This window comes from Canis lupus, chromosome 10, assembly GCF_011100685.1.
Source record: "Canis lupus familiaris isolate Mischka breed German Shepherd chromosome 10, alternate assembly UU_Cfam_GSD_1.0, whole genome shotgun sequence".
Taxonomy (NCBI): Eukaryota; Metazoa; Chordata; class Mammalia; order Carnivora; family Canidae; genus Canis; species Canis lupus.
The window spans coordinates 17,596,162-17,618,838 of record NC_049231.1 but is presented as its reverse complement, the minus strand read 5'-3'; the positions used below and the strand labels follow the sequence as shown (position 1 = coordinate 17,618,838).

Genomic DNA, 22,677 nt, shown 5'->3' with positions numbered 1-22,677 from the left:
CAGGCCGGGTCCCCCGTTAGCCAGGCTCTGCAGCCCCGAGACCAGGCCGGGCCCCCCGTTAGCCAGGGCTCTGCAGCCCTGAGACCAGGCCGGGCCCCCCGTTAGCCAGGCTCTGCAGCCCCGAGACCAGGCCGGGCCCCCCATTAGCCAGGGCTCTGCAGCCCCGAGACCAGGCCGGGCCCCCCGTTAGCCAGGGCTCCTGCAGCCCCCGGGACCAGGCCGGGCCCCCGGTTAGCCAGGGCTCTGCAGCCCCGGCCCGCTGCGCCCCCCTCATCCCTCCGCAGGGCTTCCTGTCCGCGGACCTGACCCCCCACCCGCCGCCAGTCCGCGCCTCGCCTCCCCCGCCCCCCAAGAAGCCGAAGCTGAGCCTCTCGGTCAAACCATCTCGTCTCCTCCAACCAGCTTGCCCGCCGCCCCCGCCCCTCCCTGCTCCCGGATCCTCCCCTCCCCTCCCCTCCCCTCCCCTCCCCTCCCCTGCGGCGCCGCTCGCCCGCCGCGGTGTCCTGGCGGGGTGTCGAGGTGTGTCGCGGGCGGGGTGTCGCAGGGCGGGTCACGAGGTGACTCGGGGAGGGCTGGACGGCGAGGGAGGGAGGACGGAGGGCGAGCGGGGCCGCGGCTCCCCGCACCCCTCCCCCGCCGCAGTCGGCAGGCCTCTCCCCGGAGAAGATGGCGGATCGGGCGGAGATGTTTTCTCTTTCCACCTTTCATTCGCTGTCGCCGCCAGGCTGCAGGTACGCACCCCGGCGCCCCGGCCTTGGCAGGCCCTTGCCATCCGGCAGCCCCCGGCCCGACCCAGCCCACAGCCTCCCGCGCCAGGGCCTGCCACCCCACCCCCATCACCTTTGGGGACCCTCTCCGCCCCTACGGCCTCTCACCTGTCCCCATCCTCCTTCCCTTCAGGATCTCTATTTTTGTCCCACCCTCACCCCTTTTTATGGCCCTAAGGACCGGTGCCGCACCCACATCCTGCCGGGCCCCAGGGCCGCACCCAGCCCCTGCCGCTGACCCCTCAAGGGTGGAGGAGCGGGGCTGAGCCTCCGAGGGGCAGGATGCTGAGCCACCTTCTGGGTTTGGCAGTGTCCTTCGGCCTTGCTGGGCCTCTCTTCCGTAGAGGCCTGTCTCTCGGCCTTGTGGGGCTCAGGAAGGGAGAGAGCGGAGACCCAGCTGGAGCCCTTGGGGGAAGGGCCTGAGGTGGGGAGATTGTTGGACCTCTGGGTGTAGACTGGTCTTGGGCAGGAGCGGGGAGACAAAGTGGCCGGTAGACTCTGCTCCCAGAGCAGCCCTACCTGCCCACCCCCTCCAGGCCACCGCCGCTGCAGCTTTAGCTCCCCCTCCCCCCACTCTGCTCCATCTGACTCCCCTGGGGCTGAAGCTGTGACCCAGAGGGGCCTGGAGCAAGGAGGAGAGGCTGCTGACTCTCTCCGAGAGGAGGAGCTGGAGGAGGATTGAGGGGACCAGTGGCTCCCCTGGGCTGATCATGGCTCCGATGGTGGGAGGAATCCGTGGAAGAGTAGAACTTGGGGGTCTAGGTGATGGCAGGATGTGGCTCGGTGAGGGGGGTTTCTGGAGCCCATGGGTCCTTGCAGTTGGGGGAGGGGGTCCCTCCTTAGGACCGGCTTCCAGGCAGGGAGGGAGTCCAGGGTTGGTGGCTCTCCTGGGAGCCCTGACCTTGCTCTCTGACCGTGGTCCCCTCTCCCAGGCCTCCCCAGGACATAAGCCTGGAAGAATTCGATGATGAGGACCTGTCTGAGATCACCGATGACTGTGGCCTGGGCCTCAGCTATGACTCGGACCACTGCGAGAAGGTGGGCAAGGGGCTGGGGGGCATGGAACCCTCTCCAGAGAGAACCTCCTCAAACGTGGAGTTTGAGGGTGGGCCTGAGTTCAGCCTTGAAATGAGAAATCTGGTTGCCCTCCCGCTTCTGGCCTCCTGGCCCAGGGTCCTCCTTGGTATCACGCCTCTCTTTTTCTCAGACTGTTCACCGTCCACAGAGGGCCATCCCCAGCATTCTCTGCCTGGCCCCTGTCACTGGGCTAGCTTGGTCTCACGTGTGTCCTCAGACCACTCTTTAGGAAGACCTCACCCCTTCCTGCTGCCACCTCAGCTGTCTCCTTCCCAGCCCTCTCCCCACCTCTCAAGTCTCCATCTATCTGCCTTATGTCTCCACCCCTGAGATCTTTTCTCCCCCCATCTCCTGCTTCTCCACCCCCTCCCTGTCTCTGCATGTTTCTGTTTTCATTCATTTAAGAACGTTTCTGCCATGTGGAAAGTGCCGGGGGCTTCCAGGTGTGTGGAAGGAAAATGGGACAGGTGTGGCCCTTGCCCTTGGGGGCTTCTAACTCAGTGGGGAAGAAAGACATGTAAGAGATGCTGGCTGGCTGCCTGCAGGCCAAGGACCGGGTTCCAATGAGAGGACACTCTGGTGCAATGAGGGGGGAGGGAACCCAACAGAGACTGAGGCCTTCAGGGAAGACTCTCCAGTGGAAATGGCACACAACCTTGCCCTTAGGAAGACTAGATGTACCTGGGCAGATAAGGGAGGTAGAGAATGGAGGAGAGGAGTTGCTGGCAAAGTGATCAACCGTGTCAAAGACCCTGAGGTTGGTGCAAGCTTGGTTAATCCTGGTTCTGGTTTGTCTTAATGCATTCCACTTAGCATCTGTAGGCAAAGTCCTGTTCTAAGGGTAGGGTGTTTCAGCACACAGTGTGGACATGGCCCTTCCGTAGGGGGGCTTGCAGCTTGGGGGTGGGGTGGGGTGTAAAGTAATTGCGAATTGGGTTAAAATGCCATGAAGGAAGGAGTGTTGGTGTCAAATGTGATGCGGTTTGGGGAGAACGTGAGGGTGGCGAGTGGACGGGCCGCTCCGAGGATCTCTGTCGCTTAAGCTTAGAAGTCTGGGCTCTTCTCAAGAACCGGAGTGATCTTTTTTGTATCTTAAGCAAATTAAAACAAAACAAAACTGCTGCGTTGGTGGGGAGCAGAGTAAACTGAGCCTTCTCTAACTTCTAGCTTTCTGCTTTCCCCTTTCCTGGCAGCTGGAACCTCAAGTCACTGCTGAGCTCTGGCCCACTCTGCCTATCCCTCCTTCTTGCAGGACAGTCTCTCCCTGGGACGTTCGGAGCAGCCTCACCCCATCTGCTCCTTCCAGGATGACTTCCAGGAGTTTGAGATGATCGATGACAATGAAGAGGAGGAAGAGGAAGAAGAGGAGGAGGAAGAGGAGGAAGAGGAGGAGGATGAGGAGGAAGGAGTCAGAGAGGGCAAGGAGGGAGGAGGCCCTGGCTCGGAGGCCCCTGCCCCAGAGGCCCTGATCCCCTCCCCCTCCCTGGAGGAACCCCACAAGAACCGACCCACCACGCTCCACCTGACGACGCTGGGAGCCCAGGTGAGCACCCAGACCCACTCGCAGCATCCTGGAGTTAACCTGGGCTTCCAGTGTCTGGGCCTCGGATCCCCAAGGCCGCCCGCCTGCGCCTGAGAGCTGGACACCCTCCTGAACCCCACTCTCTCTGCTCCCCCGCGTGCCCCAGGACTCCCTGAACAACAACGGAGGCTTTGCCCCTGCGCCTCCAGCTTCCTGGCAGGAGACCGCGCTGTGCTCGCCTCCCCAGGAGCCCCTGAGAGGTGAGCAGGGCCGTGGTGCCAGTGTGGGGTCACAGGCGGCAGAGGAGGGAGGAGAGGGGCCCCGGTGGTCTTGCTGACCCCCACTCCGGCCCCGCAGAGCCCCCCGCCTCCCTGCAGCCCACGGACGCGAGCCCCTGTGGGGCGCAGTCGCCCATGCACCCAGGCTGCGACTGCGAAGGGAACCGGCGGGCGGATGCCCCCGTGCCCTGTGGGGCCTCGCCATCCTCCGACCCGGGCATCGAGGCCGACCTGGGCAGCCGCTCGAGCGGGGGCCGCGGGGGCCGGCGCAGCAGCCAGGAGCTGTCGTCGCCGGGCTCCGACTCGGAGGACGCAGTGGGCGCCCGCCTGGGGCGCATGATCTCGTCCATCTCGGAGACGGAGCTGGAGCTGAGTAGCGACGGCGGCAGCAGCAGCAGTGGCCGCTCCTCGCACCTCACCAACTCCATCGAGGAGGCCTCGTCGCCCGCCTCCGAACCCGAGCCCGAGCCCGAGCCCGAGCCCGAGCCCGAGCCCCCGCGCCGCCCCGCCTTCCTGCCCGTGGGCCCCGACGACACCAACAGCGAGTATGAGTCGGGCTCCGAGTCGGAGCCGGACCTCAGCGAGGACGCAGACTCGCCCTGGCTGCTCAGCAACCTCGTGAGCCGCATGATCTCTGAGGGCTCCTCGCCTATCCGCTGCCCCGGCCAGTGCCTGTCCCCCGCCTCGCGTCCCCCCGGGGAGCCCGTGTCGCCGGCCGGCGGGGCGGGAGGCGCGGGGTGCGTGGGGGGCCCGGGCGTGGAGCTGCTGGACATGGAGACGCTGTGCGCCCCGCCGCCGCCGGAGCCCCCCGCCCCGCGGCCCGGCCCCGCGCAGCCTGGGCCCTGCCTCTTCCTCAGCAACCCCACGCGTGACACCATCACGCCGCTGTGGGCCGCTGCGGGCCGCGGCACCCGCCCAGGCCGCGCCTGCTCGGCCGCCTGCTCGGAGGAGGATGAAGAGGATGAGGAGGACGAGGCTGCCGCCCAGGCCAAGGCCGGGCGCCCCGGGGGCAGACCCCGGGGCCCCACGGCAACGCTGGACGCCTCGCTGGTGTACGACGCGGTCAAGTACACACTGGTGGTGGACGAGCACACGCAGCTGGAGCTGGTGAGCCTGCGGCGCTGCGCGGGCCTGGGGGACGACAGCTCGGAGGACAGCGGCGAGGCCAGCGAGGAGGACACGGCTGCCACCTTGCTGGGAGACCAGGGCCCCGAGGATGCCTCCCCAGACAGCCCCGACCTTACCTTCTCCAAGAAGTTCCTCAACGTCTTTGTCAACAGCACATCTCGTTCCTCCAGTGAGCGGGAGGCGGTCCCGGGGCGGCCCGGGTGGCCTGGGCATCTCGGGTGGTCACGGATGCGGGCCTGGGGCAACCCCAGGTCTCCGCAGGGTGGAGGGTGCAGGGTGCGGGCTGGGCTGGGGAGGGCCGTGCTCCCCTCCCAGAGTCGGGACAAGCCAGGTGCTCCGCAGGTGTAGGGAGGCCGGGCCTGCAAGGACTTTCCCCCTCTGCCTCCTGAGCCTCTGTCTTGCCCCGTCTCTGTGTCCCAGGCACCGAATCCTTTGGCCTCTTCTCCTGCTTGGTCAACGGGGAGGAGAAGGAACAAACCCATCGGGCTGTCTTCAGGTACAGCCCTTCTCATGGTTGTGGGGGGTCGTCCCCAGCCCCAGCCTGCACACAGCTTGGGACCTGGGTGGATGCAGCCCACTGTGTTCCACCCCTCCACCGGTGGCCTCCCGCCTCTGACCTGCTCTCAGGTTCATCCCTCGCCATCCCGATGAGCTGGAGCTGGACGTGGACGACCCCGTGCTGGTGGAGGCCGAGGAGGATGACTTCTGGTTCCGTGGCTTCAACATGCGCACGGGGGAGCGTGGGGTCTTCCCTGCCTTCTACGCCCATGCAGTGCCCGGCCCTGCCAAGGACCTGCTGGGTGAGGTCCCGTCCCTGGGGGTGGCTGGTCACCCAGCCTGCCCCTGCCCCCTCTGCCTGATGACACCCCCTTCTCCCCAGGGAGCAAGAGGAGTCCCTGCTGGGTGGAGCGCTTTGACGTGCAGTTCCTGGGCTCTGTAGAGGTGCCCTGCCACCAGGGCAATGGCATCCTGTGTGCAGCCATGCAGAAGGTCAGTCTGGAGGCAGGGGTCCAGCTCAACCCCATCGGCTGGCTCAGCCTCTGGAGGTCCCAGGCCTGTGACCACGGAGGGTCCACACAGTGCCTTGGGAGCCTGGGTGGCCAGGGATCCCCGCTCTGAGTCAGAGGCCTGGGCAGACAGGCCTAGGGCAGAGCTTGGCAGCTGTCCCCTGTCACGTCGGTGTCTCTGCCTCCACCGTACTCTGCCACCTGTGCTCTATGGCAGCTTTGTGGGTGTCTTGCTGGCCCTTTCTTGCCCTCAGGCCATGCTGTTTTGTCTGCCAATCAAGACCAACTCTCAGATCCTTTCCTGGGAGTCATTGGTTCAATCACTCATTCATTCACCTGGTAGACATTTAGTGAGCCTGCCCATCTACCAGCCCCGTGATTGAGTAGGAAAGCTCCAGAGAACAGGACAGCCCTGTAGCTCGTGGGATGGGCAGCGAGGAGGCCAGGGCTTGTGGGAGCCATGGTCCTGTCTGGAGGAACAGAGGCAAGTGGCAGGCTTTGTGCAGAGAGGTGACCAGCCGGTCCTGAGCCTGAGGAATGGCTGAGATCCCCCCGGCTCATGTCTTCTCCAGTCACGGCCAAGAGTCTGCCTCCCTCCTGTGACATGTTGCACAGAGGGGATGGAAGGACACACTTGAGGGCCCTTGAGACCATCCCTCCCCTAACCTCTTCCCCAGATTGCTACTGCCCGGAAGCTGACCGTCCACCTGCGTCCTCCTGCCTCCTGTGACCTTGAGATTTCCCTTCGGGGGGTCAAGCTGAGTCTAAGTGGAGGACCTGAGGTGGGAGTGTAGGGGCCTGATGCGGGGGCGGCTGGGGGTCTGACGGAGGGGTGTCTGGCAGGGGTACACAGGCAGCCCCAGACCCCGCCTCTCACCGGCACTGCCTGCCACCTGTGTTCCAGGTCCAGCACTGCAGTCACTTCTTCCAGATGAAGAACATTTCCTTCTGTGGCTGCCATCCCCGCAACAGCTGGTGAGAGCCCTACCTTCCCGAGTCCCCACAACCCTGAGAGTTGCTCATACACAGCCCCCGCCCCGCCTGACTGCCCCACCCGCACCCACGCGGCTGCCACCCTGCACTGGGCTTGGGAGACACGGATCAGAAGAGCTGTCACCTGGTCTGGGTGGGGAAACACAGACTTGTAGTAGCGCTGGCAGATGTCTGTACAGGGCTCCAGGGAGCAGACCTGCCAGGGGGTGAGTCCTCCGGGACCCAGGGAGGGACGAAAGGCCACTCTGCAAGCTTGGAAGATGGGTATGGAACGAGGTGGATGTCGGCAGAGAGCCAGCTGAGCTGGGGCTGTGGTGAGGGACAGCGGGCTCCCGGGGGCTGTCAGAACTCTGTACCTGAGTCCACTTGCAGTGGAGTCACGGGATGACTCAGCCAGTTTGATAGGCCGGCTCTGGCTGCTGTGCAGGGCACACGGATCCAGGTGCCGCAGGTCAGGCACGTGCAGCGTCCTGAACGCATTCAGGAGGCGGGACAGGCAGGAGCTGGGTTGGTTGGATGTACAGGGTGACCTGGAGGGAGAATCCAGGGTGACATGCCACCCCGATGACGGGCAGAGAGTGACCCACACACCGAGCGGCAGCATGGAGTGGATGGGCCTGACATCCTAGAGACACGGCATTTAATTGCAGATGCAGTGAGATCAAAGTGGCCATTTGTTACATGGGTTTGGAGTGGGAAGGAGCCGTGGAGGGAGAGCTTCAGTTGGGGGCAGGTGGGTAACGGTGGCCGAGGTGAACAGGTAGGCAGGCAGAGCGAGAAGGGGCAGGACGGAAGGGAGCGAGAGAGCCGGTGTTGTGACCAGCTGGCCGAGCCGCAGGCTGCCTGCCCAGCCCGGCCCCGGCCCGCTGGTCCTAGTGCCCTCAAGGAAGGAAATAGGAGTAACGGAAAGGCTGGGCCAGGCGGGGGCTCCCCAAGCTCCCACGGGGTGTCACAGGAAGCAACCTACCTGGAGGGCAGGTGAGGGGTAGAACAACACAGCGGCAGGGCACTGAGGCCTGGGACAGAGCTTGAGTCCAGCACGTGTGTTGTGTCTTTGCGGTCTGGGTGTGGTGTTAACCCTCAGCGGGGTCGCAGCCCTGTTTGGTTGTTTTTCCACCGAGGAGGGAGATGCTGCTTTGCAGGCTTCCCAGCAGGAGGAGAGTGCCAGGGCTCAGACCAAACAGCAGGCAGCTCTGGTGCTGCAGGGGCGGGCTGCAGTGCAGGGGGACCCCAGGCGCGCGGGTGGGCTCCACGGGGGCGGGCGTGCACGGGGAACCCCAGCCGCGCAGGGTGGGCTGAGGGTGACCTTAACAAGAGGGCAAACAACCTGGATCGTTGTGTAGACCTGGGCTGCACGAGCTCAGGCCTAGACACCTGCACACTGATCCCAGTGCAAGCCCGTGAGAGAAAGATGGTCAGACCAGCTGATCGGGATCAGGTGGAGGCGGACGGGAGGGGGCGTGGGGCTGCTGTCTGGCCCCGGGCCTTCCTAGTGCTGGTTCCTTCGGGAGCAACCCAGGCCCTCACAGTAGGAGGCTCTAATGAAACAGTGTGAGGCGAACACTTGAGTCATGACCGCATTTCCTCAGGAAGTAGGCAGTAGACCCCGGGCGTGCTGGACACGCTGTGTCTGGTGAACTTGGAGAGTGTGGCCTGTAAGATCCCGGACTGGCGTGTGTCCTCCCCTCCACCATCCAGAGACGGGCCGATCAGAGGCCGTCAGGAGGCGTCTGTGCTTAGTGATCAAGGTGCTGTTGTGCTTGGGGCTTGGTGAGCGGCGTCCGAGGGCTGGTGGCTGTGCGTGCGGTTCTTTGAACTCAGCCGTTGAGACCAGGCTGATCACGGAGGACGTGAGCACGCCGTCCTGGCAGTGACACTGCCGGGCGCATGCCCGTCTGGTGCCCCTGAAACCCTAGTGCAGCCTGGTGCGGGCGGGGCTGGCGGCGCAGGGTGCCCACAAGCCCTCCCTCTGGGCGACGACTTTTGTGAACGTCTTAGATGGACAGGATGAGGCAGGTTAGGAGAGGTCTGAGTGAGCCCGAGGTGGGGCAGTGGCTACAAATCCAAACGGAGCCGGGGCGCGAGTTTCTTCTCTGCGAAGGCGGTTCTGCGGTCGGAGCTCGGGAACAGCTGCGGAGTTGGCAGGACGCGAGTGGGGCCGGCAGGCTGGGCGACTCACGTCCGGGCGGCAGGAAGGAGGCTCTGTCTCTGGCCCGGGGCGGCTCTGGGCGGGGGCCACCCCGTCCTGCAGAAGTGAACACAGGTCGCTCACTCCTCTTGGTGCTAGCACTGTGCTTGGACTAGACCCCAAAAGGCCACCCTCACATCTTGAATTCCTGTGACCCACGCGTTTTCCCACCCCCACTCTCCTCCCGAGCCCTCTGCTCCTGAGTCTTGCCTCCGGACCTCTGGGGGGCCTGAGGCGTGGGTCTGGGCTCTGATGCCCCTCCGCACCAACCCTCCTGCAGCTATTTTGGCTTCATCACCAAACACCCTCTGCTGAGCCGCTTTGCCTGCCACGTCTTTGTCTCCCAGGAGTCCATGCGGCCCGTGGCCCAGAGTGTGGGGTAAGCGGGGCAGGAAGATTGGCCAGGAGGCGAGGTCAGGGAGGAAGGCCTGGTGTGGGCTGGAGAGTTGGGGCAGGGATGAGGGCGGTGATGACAAGCAATAGGGGTGCAGAGTGGAAAGTGGGTGGAGGTGGCAATTACCCTGTGACCCCCGGGCCTGAAGAGCTGAGGAATGGGGTCCGGGGGTGATGGGCAGGCCCGGGCGGAGCGACTCGCGGCCCGAGTGGCTGCTGGACGACTCTCTCCCCCCAGCCGCGCCTTCCTAGAGTACTACCAGGAGCACCTGGAATACGCCTGCCCCACAGAGGACATCTACCTGGAGTAGCCCCGCCGCTGTCCTGCTGTCCATGCAGCTGGGCTGGCCGCGTCTCCGGAAGCCGCCACGGCTTTGCAAGAACTGGACTGGGGGCACGTGGGAGCTTATGTCCAGGGCGTTTCCTCCTTGCTCCCCGGGGCTGCGGGGGAGGGGAGTCCTCTCCTCTTTCCCTCTGATCCGTTCCTCCTCTCTGTGTCACCTTCTTCCACCCCCCGACCCATCTCCTCATTTCTGTCTGTCCCTCTCTGTGCCTGCGATCTCTCATCCTCTGCTCTTTACTTGGGGTCAGAACTGGGAGGATTGTAGAGGAAGGCGAGGCTCTAGGTGACTGGTGGCACCAGGCTCCCAGGTGATCCCCTCCCAACCCTCCCCTGTGATTTATAAAGGAATTTTAATTTTTATAGTGAATCTCAAGGGATTATCCCATCCTTGACCACAGGAACAAAGAGAAGGACCCCGCTTAATACTGCCCCACATGGAGTTCAGGGGGAAGCAGGGAGGGGTTCCCCAGAAGGGTCCTGGGGGAGATTAGGAGTAGCTCTTGATGCTTACCCTGAGCCCCAGATGCTAGGAGGAGGGTGTCTACCCTGGCCCTGGCCACACCAGCGTCTGCTTTGCCGCTGCAAACACTCCCCGCAGTCTAGCACCTCAATAAACTCTCTGCTTGGTGTGACACTGGCTGTTTCTGCGGGGGGGCGGGGGGGGCCCAGGTAGGGGGCCGGGGGTCCAGGCGCCGCCCATGGCGGTAGGGACGTGAGAAGGTTCCTGGGAAGATTCACCCCTTCAGTGCTCCCCGAAATCATGCCCCGGGCCCCCCAGGGGTTCTCCCTGCATGCACCTGATCGGCCAGTGGGGGACGGGTGCGCAGAGGGCGGTGGTCACACTGTGTTCCTTCAAGCTGCACCAGGGCTCCCACTGGACAGTGCCTGTGGATACGCACGCTTGTGAGCGTGTGTGTGAGAAACAGGGGCCACAATGCTCAGATCTTAAAACTGGCACTTAAAAAATTCTCCCCAGAAAGCCAAAGGGGAAGGGGTGGCTATGTGTCACTATGCTTTATGTTGCTGTGGATGGAATCTTCCAGAGAAAGGGCTATCCTGGCCCCCGGCCCCCCGGGCGAGCCCAGCCCTCGGGTGCTGAGGCCGGCCTTCCTGAGGGTGGTCTGGGTGCCCCCACCCCCGAAGCGGAGCCCAGTGCTGCAGAAGATGAAGGCTCTGAAGCGTGAGCCAAGGGAAGGACGGATTCCCTACATATGAACTTAAAGCTACTGTCTCCACTCACGTGGCGGCCTGTGTGTGGCCCGGGCATCGGCAGGTGCACCCACAGGTCCTGCAGCAGACGCGCCGCGTGTGGAGCTGCCCCCAGACGGTCCAACCCCACCGTCAGGAAGAGAGAATGTGTGAGGAAACTCCCCCACGGATTCGAGCTGGAAAGAGGCAGAGCCCTGGATGTGCATGTCTGAGACTCGCACCCGTGCAGGGAGCGCGGTCGGGGCCTGGGCTGTGTCCGTGGGCCCCAGCTGCTCCCTGCACTTCCTGCCCTGGGTCAGCGGGGTGCCCCGCCCCTCCCCAGCTCCTCCAAGCTTCGCCAGTTCTCCCTGTCATTAACCGTCCCCCTGGGCTGGTCCTTTCCCTGGAGCTGCTCCCTGTTGGGGGACCCTTCCCGCGCAGCTCCCTTGCACCCTGGGCCCCGGCTTCTTTTGCTCAGCTCCCGTGGACCGGGTCCCTGCTCCATCCTGGGCTCTCCGAGCGGATGACTCAGCTGGCCTGCGCGCACCGGGCATTAGCCCACCAGCCCCGGCGGGCCTCCAGGGCCGCTCCCGCAGCCAGGCAGGGGCCAGTGCTTTGCCAAGTGCCAGCAAGGACCCTGGTGAGAGGGCTGCGGTGTAGACGCAGCGACAGCTCGGGGGCCACGGCCACGCCACTCCCACAAGCGTTTACGCGCCGGCTCCTGGTTAGCTATGTTCTGGGTGTTATGCTTTATTTATTTTCTCTGGTGCCTGAACCAGACCCACACTGCTGCCACCTCCACCCCCATTGTCACGGCCAAGGCTGTCCCCCACTCCCCTCCACGTGGCCTGGAATTTCCTCCTTTGAGCATCAGAAGCCTCCAGGCTCCCTACCTCAACCTGCACCTGTGACCTGATGAATTTTTAAACAGAACCCTGGGCAGCATGCTCCGTCTTAACCTCTGCAGTGGCTCCCTATCAAGACTGCCCTGTCCCTGCCCCTCTCAGCACCCCCTCCCCTGCGCACCATTTCTGAGCTTCCTATGGGCACCTCCTGTCCTGTCTAGTTTGCTGGGAGACCTGTCCTCCTGGGTGCTGGAGGGCCCGGAGCCTTGGAGCTGGGTGGGATGTCTCTCCTGCCTCCTGCCCTGGCAGAGGCTGAGAAATATGAGTCCAGGCGAGTAGGGGTGAGGCGGATGCCCTCTCCTCCTGGAGCCGGTACAGTGCTTGGCGCGAATGCTGAGTCCTCGGAGCCCGTGTAGGGAGCGGGCTTCTCATGTCAGGACTCTGACTTCTGGAAACCTGGCTCAGGGCAGCACCCTAAATGAAAACCTTTGTGCACATTCTTGTTTAAAATATTGAAAGCATAAAAATCATCTAAATTTTGACCAACTAAAGGTATATATGTACCTAATTGAAATATTGGGCACATATGAAAAAGTAATATGGAAAATACTTGTTATGCTATTACGGGAAAATAAATCTGCAGAGCTTGTGCTGGAAACTACGTGTTGAAAAAGAGTGAACGCGAGTCCCTGCTTCTCTTCCCTTTATTCCTGCACAAGCATGTCTTCATTGTTTCCAAAGTATTATAGGTGCTTATTAGAGATCCGTAAATGCAAATAGAAACAACCACGGAAAAACCAAAAATAAAAAAAAGCAAAGATATTCATTACAAACAAAAAATCTGACCACAGTAAAAGTACCCTTGTTAGGACTTGGGTAAGGATGTGTGAACTTGCCCTCCGGGCAGGCTGAACACAACGCTCGGGTAAGTGTGTATTCATCACCACTCTTAAAAACATTATACAAAGTAGAATTTCTCTATTTTAAAGTATTACTTTTCCGTTATAAAGAGCTCATGGTCATGATGGAAATCTTGGAACCTGCAGAAAATGGAAGGTAAAGTCCTCGTGTTTACTCAAAGACAACTCTTGCTGGTATTTTCGTTATTTTTCCCCCTTTCTATATATGGATTCTTATTTTATTTTGTCTGTGACCAGAGAGATCGAGGGACCCAATGAAAAATTTAAGGCAAGAGGATTAAAGCAAAGTAGCCGAGGTCACCATGCAATGAGCTTTGTGCAGTGAAAGACGGTCTACGCACAGTGAGTCTCTAGTTATGAAACCCAGACCCACAAATTCCTGATTCAGAAATGTTTGAGCAGGAAGAAAAAGGATGAAACAGATCTGAAAATAAATTTAAAAAATATATTTTGTGGGATCCCTGGGTGGCACAGCGGTTTAGCGCCTGCCTTTGACCCAGGGTGTGATCCTGGAGACCTGGGATCGAATCCCACGTCGGGCTCCCAGTGCATGGAGCCTGCTTCTCCCTCTGCCTGTGTCTCTGCCTCTCTCTCTCTCTCACTGTGTGCCTATCATAAATAAAATAAAATAAAATAAATTTAAAAAAATATATATTTTGTTTATTCATGAGAAACACAGAGAGAGAAGCAGGCTCCATGCAGGGAGCCCGAGGCAGGACTTGGGGGGTCACGCCCTGAGCTGAAGGCAGACGCTCCATGGCTGAGCCATCCAGGCGGCCCTGAAAATAAACTTAATAAGGTACAACCAACTTACGTACACACTGGATTCTGGATCCTACATGTGCAGAACACCATTCTCTCTGGATGGCAATGTAATAGGTGTGACACTAAGCGTTCAGCCCTTAGGGAAACCCCAGGGTCCGACCAGCCGAGGAGGGGGGTCCAGGCTGGCTGGGCTGCTAGAAGCTGCTGGAGGATAGCTGACCCTGTGACCCTGTGACCGGGTGCCTGGTCCTGGGACTGCCTGCGGGCTGCTGTCCCTTCCAGCTTCGCTCAGGTTCAGGCAGGAGGAGGAGCAAGGGCACAGGGGCCCGCAGCTGGTCTTAGGCCCCAGTGAGGTGTAGGCAGGAGGGAGGCCCGGGGGAGGAAAAGCCGGTGTCAAGTCCAAACTCGAGGCCTCCCTGAGCCATCGCCCGAAGGATGTGAAGCAGGAACATTTACATGCTGGCTTCTGGCCCCTGGGGGTGGGGGGTGAGGGCACATATTGGGCAAATATTGGGCACATATGAAAAGGGCAGCGTCCGCCCTCAGAGCAGCTCACGGGCAGGTGAGAGCAGAGGGAGGAAGTGGGTCTTCCTGGGATCGCTGGCCAGCCACAGCTGAGGTCGGAAGACCTGCCCCCGGCCTTCTGATCCTTCAGTGCTGAGCAGTGTTTCTCACCTTCTCCTGACCAGGGAGCATGTGGGAAGATGCTCCTCCACCCAGCAAGCAGGGACCCAAGGCCGGCGTCCTGGGATGCGGGTGACGGGGAAGTAGGTGGTATTGGGGATCATTGCCTCGGCACTGAGCAGAGTAGGGGACCTGGCTCCTCAGCCCCAAACCACCGCTGTGAGCTGGCCTCACCTGGTGCAGGTGTGGACACGGGGGGGCGGGGCCTGCGCAGGGGTCAGGTGAGTGTGTACAGGCGTTGGCGCGTCGCATGGAAGCTCCTGGAGTGTGCCCACCCCACCACCCAGGTCATGCTCTGTGGAATTCCCGACCTGCGAATGAGGTCCTTGTACACGGAGCTTGGCGGAGGAGAGATTCAACCATTTACCCTGAAAGCTGCCTCGGCTGTCATTTCAGCGGATGGCAAGAAGAGGAACTTTGATTTACTTTGTTATTTCCTTTGGGCAGATTCGGAGCAGGCACATGGCCGGGCGCCTGGAGCCCCCACAGAGCCCCGCCCTCCGCCCAGGGTGGGGGGCACCCCCCTTGGCCATCATCCAGACCTGCCTGCACTCTGTTGGGGCGCCCGCATGAGGGTTCCGTGGAGGGAGACGGCCGCCCCGGCACTTGCATCCGCAGAAGGGATGGGGCAAGCTCCTGCCCCGTCCTTCCTTGAGGACCCCCGGGGAGGTATCCCAGGGCGGGCGGCTAGTCCAATTGGGGTGGCAGCAGGGGACATGGAGGTCCTGCTGTTCAGGCACGGCCCCTCCCCAGCGTGCACAGCCTCCCGTGGGGTGGCAGGTGGCGCAGGTGGATCCCCAGGGGAGATCCTCCATCTCCTGCCCCAAACCCAGCACGTCGCGCGGGCCCTCTGGAGGGGACCAGTCGGCCTCCTGACAGCCCAGGTGTGCTGGGATTAGGACAGTGCGGTTAGTACTTAACTTCTCTATCACTTAGTGTGTGGTCACCACCAGGCTGCGGAGCGGACTCTGGATAACGTAACCGCAGGGAAATTTCTTGGGAGGGTGTTGGGACTTGCAGGGTAGAAAAAAGGCACGACAAGGGGTCACCACCTGGGGACCCATGTCTGGGTCATGGCCGGCACCAGGGTGACTGCCCTCCCTCCAGGCTGCAGGGGGACTGCAGTTCCCAATGGGCATGGGGGTTCCCTGGGGAGGCAGGCCTGGGGCACCACGTTGTTCCAGGGTTTGCAAGATGATGAGGAGACGTTTCCACTCTCGCTGTGGAATCCTGGGCCAGGCCGCCCCACAACAGCTCTCTTCAGGGCCCTGGTGGCCGGTCAGCTCCCCTGGCACCCCAGGCCCCTCTTTCTCCATCGGGTCCCTTTCTCCAGAGACCACCTGAGGCTGCCCCTCCTTGCCGTGGCAGGGGTGGGCCATGGCCACCCAGAGGAAGGGTCACACACGGGAACCACTCCTCCGTTACTGCCCGCCCTGCCCCAGCCTGGCGTCAGGGAGGTGACAGGACACACGGGACCCCTGATCGACTGTCGGGTGCAGGGAGGTTAGGGCACAGCTCCCCGGGATGTCAGGGCATCGCCTGCGAGGCTCTAACTAGTACTTGAAACTCAGGGAAGAGGCCAGTTTAAGGAGGATCCCGCGGAAACGGCCCCTTTGCTCCCCCTTCTGGCCACCTGGGGGACAGGCCAGCCTGTGAGCAGGGAGGAGGTGAGGAGGGGAGCGGGTCTCCCCGGATCCCTCCTCCCCCCAGCGCACCTAAGGGGAAGTGCGCTGGCAGCCGCTCCAAGCAGCCTGGCTGGGCTCCGGGCAGGGGAGGCCCGAGGCGGTGGCTCTGCGGAGCCGGAGGCCACTGCCCGGGGGAATGACCAGTCTTAAGCTCACAGGACAAGGGGCAGTTTTTTAAATCAACAGTAGCAGGGAGGAAAGGAAGTTCAGGGACATTGCAGACAGCCTTTCAGGCCACGACGAGCGTGCGCACGAACATGTGTGCATATGTACGTGTGCCATGTGCTCACATGCATGTCTCTGCACGTATGCATGCATTAAAAAATTTTTTTTAAAAGATCTTATTTATTTATTCATGAGTGACAGAATGAGAGAGAGAGAGAGAGAGAGAGAGAGAGGCAGAAACACAGGCAGAGGTAGAAGCAGGCTCTACGCAGGGAGCCCAACGTGGGACTCGATCCCGAGTCTCCAGGATCAGGCCCTGGGCCGAAGGCGGCGCTAAACCGCTGAGCCCCCTGGGCAGCCCTGCATGCATGTTTGCAAGTGTGCGCACACACACACGTGATGTATGAGGAGCTGAAAGGATGAGAGACAAGCACGTCTGCCTGCAAAAGCATCACAGCAAAACCAAAAGTAGGGTAAGAGGGTGAGAGTCTGCTTCTCTCCAAACCACGGGAGCAAGGGGGTGGGTTTCAACACCATCCTCAGATCTCAGCCAGCAGAGAAGCCCCCCCCCCCCCCCCCAGCTATTATGCTCTTACAGGACCCGCACTCTTCCTCTGTGGTATTTCTCAGCGAAATTCTCGTTTCTACTGAAGAAGAAAATACACAGGTGACGACATAAGAATGTGGCCGTACTGCTCCATGTATACGTGCGTCTCACGTTTCCACCCTTCAGTCAAGTCAGAACATCTGCAGCCTCTCATGTTCCCCAGTGACCCTTCTCGGGCACCATCCACGCGCCCCTGCCCCCACCCAGGAGGAAGGGGTGCCTATGGTGCCGAATTCCCCGAGATCGCAGGGTTGAAGCCCCTATCCCTTGCTAGGCCAGATGCGCTGCGGGAACAGGGATGGGTCCCCTCTGGTGATCTGCACCCCAGTAGCCTGCTCGGCACTGGGTGGTGAATAAACCTTACCCAGGTGGGCAGCAGGCCTGGAGAAGCACCTGTGCCTGGTGCTGTGCATGGGTGTTAGGGTGGGTGTGGTTCTTGCTGGGCAGTTGGTCTTTGGATGCACAGATGGCGTGCCCGCTCCGGTTCCTCAGTCATCACTCTGGAACCTTCTTGAGGTGACTGTATGACCCACTGGAAGAGAAGCTGCAGTCTGCAGGGGGAGGGCGTGCCTGGCTCATCTGGGGCCAGGCCTCCACTCACACAGGTGCACACGGGCCCTCCTTTTGCCAGCATCACTGGCTGCAAGGGTCCCCAAGAAGCCACTGCCCTATGGGGGGAGCCCCAAGATGCAGCAGGACCTGGGTGTGGTCAGTGCAGCCCCCAAGGCAGATGAGAAGTGACGGGAGAGCCAAAGGGAGCAGACGGGGTGGGCCTCAGCGTCGGTGCCACAGGCCCCCTCTCCAGACCACCTGCTCGCCCACGTGGCCCCACACATCTCATTCACACATCCCCTTCCAGCAAGACCTCTTTTGGCAGAAGGTAACTGATAACCACTAGCAGCGGCTTAAACAGGAAGGGTTCACTATACTGTGAGCTCTGCAGATAGGGGCCTGGAGATGCCGGCGGGGCTACTGCGTGATGCTGGCTGGGGCAGCGGTAGCACGGCGCCGTCCTCACTGCCCCCCGAGGAAAGATGCTGGATGGGGGGTCATGTGGGACTGCCCCGATCCTTCACTGACCAGGACTCTTGGTCACATGCCATTCCTGGACCAAGAATTAGGATTGGACTGTGACTGGCTCTGCTGGTCAGGGAGAGGCTGCACTCTTAGTCCATGGGCCTCTGCCCAACACTGGGTCAGTGGGGGTCTATGAGGGCAGTGGGTGGCTGCCCACGCTGGGGCCTAAAGCACCCAGACTGTGCCCTTCCCATCGAGCCAACGCTGAGCGAGCACAGGGGGCATCCGTGGACGTGCCCTCAGCACACACACAAGGTGGCTCTGTGGCACAGGTGGGCAGCTGGGGCAGAGCACGCGGACCCCAGCAGGGGCCAGCCAGGCCAGCATGCCGAGGGCCAAGGGCCGCTGGGCAGGGAGAAGGCAGGCCTCGGCGGGAACAGGGCCCCTCGGGGGTGTGAGCTCAATTCTGAGCCTGGGGGCAGCCTGCAGAACTTTGAGCAGGGATGCAGCCAAACCTGAGCTATGCCTGTGTCGCTGGTGGGAGACAGGAAACGTGTGTGAGGGCGGAAATGTGGAGCCTCAGTGGAGGCCGAGGCGGGGCCTGAGTACCTCAGAAGCTTATCTCCCCTTACCCCCACCTGGAACGTGCAAATCATCTCCCGCCCTCAGACAGGTGTCTGATAGGAGCCCTGGCGTTGCCCGCTGCCCACTGTCCCTCGTGCCTGCCGCGACCTGCCCCTGGCACTCGGGCACTTCCTAGGCTTCTTGAAGGGACATGCTCACACTCAGGAACGAGCTTGCACTGACACGATACAATCACAAGATGCCTGTGTTCCTATTCCAGCCAACCTCTGATGGCTCGGTGACCTTGCTCTCAGTTTCCTCATTTGTAACGCAGGCAGAACAGCACCTACCTCGGGGTTATCACAAAGATTAGATGCAGTATCACACCTATGAGTACCAGCTGGTGTTATTAGCGTTCTCAGGTACATGCCTGGGTGGGGCGAGGGCCTGGCTGGCCCGTGCCAGTGCTCTCAGGCCTGGGGCTCAGGGCAGTGGCAGCAGGATGGCCGGGGGGTACAGCCAGGCTGACAGCAGATCTGCAGGGCAGGATCCTCGCCTCGGGCCATCTGGCTGGGGCTGAAGGTCACGGTGGCGTCAAACTGGGCCTTGAGCAGCTGAAGTTGCTTCAGCGCCTGCAGTGCCTCTGGGGCGACCTCAGCCATTCCTCCCAGGAGGTTGTAGTTCTCACCAGGGTCCTCGGACAAGTCAAAGAGCAGTGGGGGCTCATGGGCAGTCAGAGGGCTGGAGGCGTGGCAGGCAGGGTCCGGTGTGGTGTCACTGTGGGGAGAGCCTGGGGAGGAGGGCAGGTCTCTGCAAAGGGCGAGAAGGACAGGAGGGGCCAGGCTCTGGGGCTACCAGGGGATCAGCAGGGCGGGGAGAGGAGATTACCCTGGGTGAAGAAGTGAGCTTTGTACTTCCCACTGCGCACAGCAAAGACCCCGTGGACCTCGTCTGGATAGGCCGAATAGAAGAAGAGAGACTGCCGGGGGCTCTGGGGGCAAAGTCAGGGATCACAGGGTGGCCAGAGCCCCCCAGCACTGACCTGCATGTACCCAGAGCCATCAGCCTATGTCAGGCCCTGGACATGCAGCTGCTCCTTGCCCACCCGAAACCCCACTGGCAGCACCACCTGGGTGCCACTCAACAGAGGAGCTGTGGAGTGGGGGGGTAGAGTCAGGGTCTCAGGGTTGTGAGCACTACCCTGCCTGTGCCCAGCAGCAAGGGGCTGAGATCAACACCATCCAAGGTGACGTTGGGCAGCGGGGCCCCGGTCAGAGACGCCAGCGTGGGCAGCAGGTCCAGGGAGCTGGCGAGCTCATGGGTCACACCTGGAGGCAGAAGGCTGTGTGTGATCAGTCCATTTGCCACCAGGACCGGGGAGGTGGGGCTGGGGGTTCATGAGGAGAGGGCCGGGAGACTGACCAGGAGCAATGTGGCCTGGCCAGAAGGCCAAGGCAGGCTCACGGACACCCCCATCAAAGGTGGTTCCCTTTCCACAACGAAGAAGGCCAGAGCAGCCACCATGGGACATCCTCATCGTCTCGGGCCTGGACGCACAGGGGGCCATCAGTGACACTCAGGGGGACCCCTGGTGACCCCACCCCAGAGTTACACGCGGTGCATGAAAATAACCAGCACCCCATGTACTCGTGGCCCCCCGCCTCCCGCGTGCCCCGTGGGTCACAGCACACAGCCAGCATCTCCTCAAACAACCGTGTCCCGCTACATCCTCAGCCAGTGCTCAGGATGGGGAGACCCCAGTGACTGCTGCTGAGGGACCCACCAGCACTTCCCCACACCCTGCCAGCAAACCCGTTGTCTGCAGTGAAGATGACCAGCGTCTCTCCGAGCAGCCCCAGGTCCCCCACAGCTGTCATCAGGGCCCCCACAGCTGCATCCAGCTCCATCAGGGAGTCCCCAAACGGCCCTCGGCCTGAGTGCCCGGAGAAGCTCTGCCCCCCGAACTGGGGGTAGTGGGTGTGCTGTGGGCGGAGACAGGGGTTAGCACTGGGTAGGGCTGCAGGGCAGGAGGGAGCAGGCCAGGGGCACTCACGTGGGAGGCGTAGTACAGGAAAAACGGGAGGCCCTGGCGCTGGGCATCAGCCATGAGGTCACGGGCGAAAGCCACGTAGCGGGCCTCGAGTCCAGGCAGCCAGGGGGGCTGAGCCTCCACGGACAGGTTGGCCAGCAGCGGGATGGGGACCAGGCCCTGGTCGCAGCTGCCATCACAGGGGGTGGACGGCGGAAAGCAGGTCAGGTTCTGGCAAGGGCCCTGGCGGAGCGGTTCCATTCAGGAGGCTGGGCTGCTGGCGGGCCTGGCCGGTCGCGGGGCCGGGGCTCACGGGCTCCTACCTGGTCGTGCGAGTACGGGATGCCCAGGAACCGGTGGAAGCCCTGGTGGGGGGGCAGGAAGGCCCCGTCGGGCCCCACCCCAAGGTGCCACTTGCCGGCGATCCCCGTCAGGTAGCCGCGGGCAGCCAGGACCTCGGCCAGGGTCACCTCCTCCAGGGGCAGGCCCCCGCGGGAGCCGGGCTCCAGGACGCCGGGGTACAGGCCCATCCGCACCGGCAGCCGCCCGGTCAGGAGCGCGGCCCTGCGGGACCGGGCGAGGCTGAGACGGACTCGAGGCCGGTGCGGACGCGCCCCCCCGCCCGAGGGAGCGACCCGCTTACCGGGAGGGCGTGCACAGGGACGTGGGCACGTAGAAGTCGGTGAAGCGCAGCCCCCCGGCGGCCAGCTGGTCCAGGTTGGGCGTGGCGGAGCTGGGGTGCCCGTAGCAGCCCAGGTCCCCGTAGCCCAGGTCATCGGCGAAGATCAGCACGATGTTGGGCGGCCCAGCGGCGGCCAGGCCGACGGCCGAGGCCAGGGCGAGGGCCCACAGCGGCCCCATGGCGCCCGGCGCCAGCGGCCTGGGACGGAGGGCGAGCCGGCCGCAGCGAGTCCCACCCGGGGCCCGACCCAGGCGCGGCCCCACCCGGGGCCCCAGACCCAGGCGCTACGCCTCGCCTCGCCTCGCCTCCGCGGGATCCCGACTCCGGGAACGACGCCCTCCTGGAGGCCGGACCCGAATACCCCGACAACCCCCTCCCGGCCTCCCAGCGGGCTTCCGGGGGCCGCTGACCCCAACAGCACCCGGAGGCCGCGGCCCGGACAGAACCCCGGGGCTCGGCCTCGAGGTCGGGGGCAGGAGTCACATGACGCTGACCCCCGGGGCCCGCGCGGCGGGACGAGGGCAGTACCGGGCGGAGCAGGGGCGGGACGGGACCGCGGACGGCGGGGGCCCCGCGGGCGCTTCCGCCTCGGCCCGCCCCGCCCCGCCCCCGACTCCGCCCCGCCCCGCCCCGCGGTCCCGTGACCCTCCGCGCGCGCGGCCCGGGCGGGCCCTCGTTGGGGCGGGGCCTCGTTGGGGGCGGGGCCTCGTTGGGGGCGGGGCCTGCTCGCACGCGGCATGGGGCGGGGTTGGGCTCGGGGTTGGGCTCGGGGTTGGGCTCGGGGTTGCGGGGCGCGCGCCCGGCCCCGCCCCGTCCCCGTCTCCGCCCCGCCCCGCGGTCCCGTGATCCTCCGCGCGCGGCAGCCCGGGCGGGCCTCGTTGGGGCGGGGCCTCGTCGGGGGCGGGGCCTACTCTCCCGCGGCCTGGGGCGGGGTTGGGCGCTGGGTTTGGGGGCGCGCGCCCGGGCCCGCTTAGCACCCCTGGGCCGTTGGAGGGGCGGGCAGGGCGGGGCCCCCGACCTCGGGGGCTGGGAGACTCGGGGTCCTTTAGGAAAGGACCTGAGTGCGGGGAGGGGGCGGGGTGCCCTGGGCATCCTGGATGAGCCACGCGGAGCGAAGGCCGCGGAGCCCACCGACCGCGGGCTCTTTGCTCAACGTTACTTCCGGTGTTTTTCTTGAAACGCGAGACAGCAAACTCTTTCAGACCCTTTCCGTGCACGCGTCTGTGTGTGTGTGTGTGTGTGTGTGTGTGTAGTGCGCGTACGGTTTGGGACGTGCATCTGGTACCTGGGCTCTGGCCTGCCCGGGGTCACACTAGGGCCAGAGCTGCCGCACCGGTGACCTTGCAGACCGGGCTTCACCTGTCTGGCCCCCGTTGGTTTAGCTGCCTCAAAGGGACGGAGTGGCCAGAGGATGGCTAGGTGGGTAACGGGCCCCCCAGCTGCAGCTCCCCCGGGGCAGCTCCCACCGCCCCAGGAAACTCTCCAGGACCGCTTTCTGGCCTGTTTCCCTCACAAACTCAGGGCATCCCTCTGGGACTCTGACCTCAGGAAGATCAGGATCTGGGTTCCCGGTTGGAGAGGCTTTCCGTGGCTGCTGACGGTGGAGCAGAGCTCAGAGTGGACCGCGCAGCACATGTCCTCTGGGGACTGCGGTGGGGGACCAGGACACGGGTCCACTGAAGTCCAGCCCTGGCTGGGGAGCTGGCACTTTCCTGATGAAACAGGAAGGCTCAAGACATGGGGGAGTGTGGAGGAGCAAAACTGGCAGGGCGGGAACTCTCGGGAATGGGGCTGGCCTGGGGGCTGGGGTCAAGGCTAGCTGCTGACCTT

At 63.2% G+C, this 22,677-nt stretch overlaps 2 protein-coding genes across 2 annotated transcripts; one reads left to right on the top strand and one right to left on the bottom strand.

Annotated features, from left to right (window-relative positions):
• Positions 1 to 458: 458 nt before the first annotated feature.
• Positions 459 to 10,328, top strand: MAPK8IP2 (mitogen-activated protein kinase 8 interacting protein 2). The gene is made up of 12 exons (XM_038550077.1): positions 459 to 731; positions 1,700 to 1,805; positions 3,097 to 3,387; positions 3,533 to 3,626; positions 3,724 to 4,941; positions 5,193 to 5,268; positions 5,400 to 5,572; positions 5,653 to 5,762; positions 6,457 to 6,561; positions 6,684 to 6,754; positions 9,241 to 9,339; positions 9,592 to 10,328. The coding sequence occupies exons 1-12, from the start codon at positions 667 to 669 to the stop codon at positions 9,662 to 9,664; spliced, it is 2,481 nt and encodes an 826-aa protein (XP_038406005.1). The 5' UTR covers positions 459 to 666; the 3' UTR covers positions 9,665 to 10,328.
• Positions 10,329 to 18,606: 8,278 nt separating this feature from the next.
• ARSA (arylsulfatase A) lies at positions 18,607 to 21,026 on the bottom strand. Its single transcript, NM_001048083.1, has 8 exons — positions 20,809 to 21,026; positions 20,489 to 20,729; positions 20,190 to 20,408; positions 19,949 to 20,118; positions 19,559 to 19,683; positions 19,337 to 19,464; positions 19,025 to 19,127; positions 18,607 to 18,926 (listed from the first exon to the last, which is right to left on the bottom strand). Exons 1-8 carry the CDS (start codon positions 21,024 to 21,026, stop codon positions 18,607 to 18,609), a joined length of 1,524 nt encoding a protein of 507 aa, NP_001041548.1.
• Positions 21,027 to 22,677: the final 1,651 nt, after the last annotated feature.

What these genes read in the sequence shown, in the direction of transcription:
- ARSA (NM_001048083.1), bottom strand. Translation starts at nt 21,026, where the DNA reads ATGGGGCCGCTGTGGGCCCTCGCCCTGGCCTCGGCCGTCGGCCTGGCC. An exon ending in TCCTGTACTACGCCTCCCAC is followed by an intron (nt 20,119 to 20,189) that starts GTGAGTGCCCCT and finishes CTCCGCCCACAG; the next exon opens with CACACCCACTACCCCCAGTT. An exon ending in GCCAGGCCACATTGCTCCTG is followed by an intron (nt 19,465 to 19,558) that starts GTCAGTCTCCCG and finishes TTCTGCCTCCAG; the next exon opens with GTGTGACCCATGAGCTCGCC.
- MAPK8IP2 (XM_038550077.1), top strand. Translation starts at nt 667, where the DNA reads ATGGCGGATCGGGCGGAGATGTTTTCTCTTTCCACCTTTCATTCGCTG. An exon ending in ACTCGGACCACTGCGAGAAG is followed by an intron (nt 1,806 to 3,096) that starts GTGGGCAAGGGG and finishes TCCTTCTTGCAG; the next exon opens with GACAGTCTCTCCCTGGGACG. An exon ending in TCCCCAGGAGCCCCTGAGAG is followed by an intron (nt 3,627 to 3,723) that starts GTGAGCAGGGCC and finishes CCGGCCCCGCAG; the next exon opens with AGCCCCCCGCCTCCCTGCAG.